Raw genomic sequence first — 1,389 nt, 5'->3', positions numbered from 1 at the left:
CTGATTGGACGTTCGTTTGGTGAACGGCTCCAAATTTTCTTCAACGGAGAGTCTCCAGACTGATCTGCGAGTGAAACCTTGAAAGCTCGCGAGATCAGGATGGTCTCACGAGGCTAGGGTCTTTCTGCATAGAGTCTACATGTTCTCCCTGAGCATGCGTGGGTTCTCTCCGGGTACTCTGGCTTCCTCCCACAGTCCAAAAACATGACTGTTAGGTTAATTGGTTTCTCTAAATTCTCCTTAGTGTGTGCGTGAGTGGTTGTTTGTCTCTGTGTTGCCCTGTGATGGACTGGAGACCTGTCCAGGATGGACCCCCCCCTCTCACCTGTAGACAGATGGAGATAGACACATCACCCCTTCCGACCCGCTTATATAAGCGTGACAGAAAACGGATGGATGGATTTAGTTACTTTGGAAATAGGAGTTTGGTTTGGTTGATTTTAACTAGTCTCTTTTGTGTTAATTTCTCTGATTAATTTATTGCGTTTTATTGTTTGCCAGAAAACTGTCTGAAATAAATTCCTATTCACAAACTTCTACAAAGCAGATTTTTAAACAGTAGGATTTCTACTTCTACTGAGACATAAACATTTATACTTCTTACCCCTCTGTTCAGCACATATCAAAAGGAAGCTTCAAAGAGAGTAAATAGTCCTACGTCCATCCAAACATTTGACTTCCTGTTGATAAATAATCTCTGACTAGGAAATGGTTTGAAGTGATGTTCTGGTTAATCTCACCAGCATGGTGGTGCGCAGGTCAAACTTCTCTGCCACCTGAGTGATGTACGTGTGAACAGAGACCAGCTCCTGAGTGTCCATTTCCTCCACCTCCCTGATGATGTCGGACACCCACTCAAACTGACGCTGTGTGCGGGTCACCCAGATGAAGTAAACCTTCAGATGACAGAAGTGAGGGAGAGGCTTTCAAAATGAGAAACACGAGTTCCAGATCGTACTAGAAACGCTTTAAGGACTTGAATAAAAATGTCAGCTTTTTATTTTATGTGAAAAAAAGGTATTTTTTAAATTGTACTTAAAGGTATAGAGGAGGATCTTTTATTTCCTGGTGGATCATCTAAATAAGTCGTCCTTCTAACTGTCAATCACTCTGGTGATATGTTTAAGTAAGGCCGTCCTACGTGCTCGACCCGTTAGCTATCTTTTTCTGCTCATGTGCACTTTCAGGCTTATATCTGTGATGAGCTACAGTTTCAGGGTCTTTAAGGGTTTGTCTTTTTTAACAGACCCAGAGTCTCAATTTTGTCCTGAGTCTGGGACAATTGACCCGTTTGTCCACCCCTGTCGCCAGGCGTTGTTATAACTGCACCAAAATGGTTAACTGGATGTAAAATCAACCATCCTACACTGCAATAACAATCTAGAAATA

At 42.5% G+C, this 1,389-nt stretch overlaps 1 protein-coding gene across 1 annotated transcript in view; it reads right to left on the bottom strand.

Annotated features, from left to right (window-relative positions):
- Window positions 1-1,389, bottom strand: part of LOC107087399 (dual oxidase 1-like) — a 34,831-nt gene that overhangs the window by 3,572 nt on the left and 29,870 nt on the right. Inside the window, exon 25 of the mRNA XM_015378967.1 lies at window positions 741-896. Within this exon, the coding sequence (XP_015234453.1) occupies window positions 741-896 (156 nt within the window). The remainder of the gene's footprint in view (window positions 1-740; window positions 897-1,389) is intronic.

This window comes from Cyprinodon variegatus, unplaced genomic scaffold (assembly GCF_000732505.1).
Source record: "Cyprinodon variegatus isolate N-32 unplaced genomic scaffold, C_variegatus-1.0 Scaffold183, whole genome shotgun sequence".
NCBI lineage: Eukaryota > Metazoa > Chordata > Actinopteri > Cyprinodontiformes > Cyprinodontidae > Cyprinodon > Cyprinodon variegatus.
The sequence above is the reverse complement of the archived record's forward strand: the minus strand, read 5'-3'. Positions and strand labels throughout refer to the sequence as shown.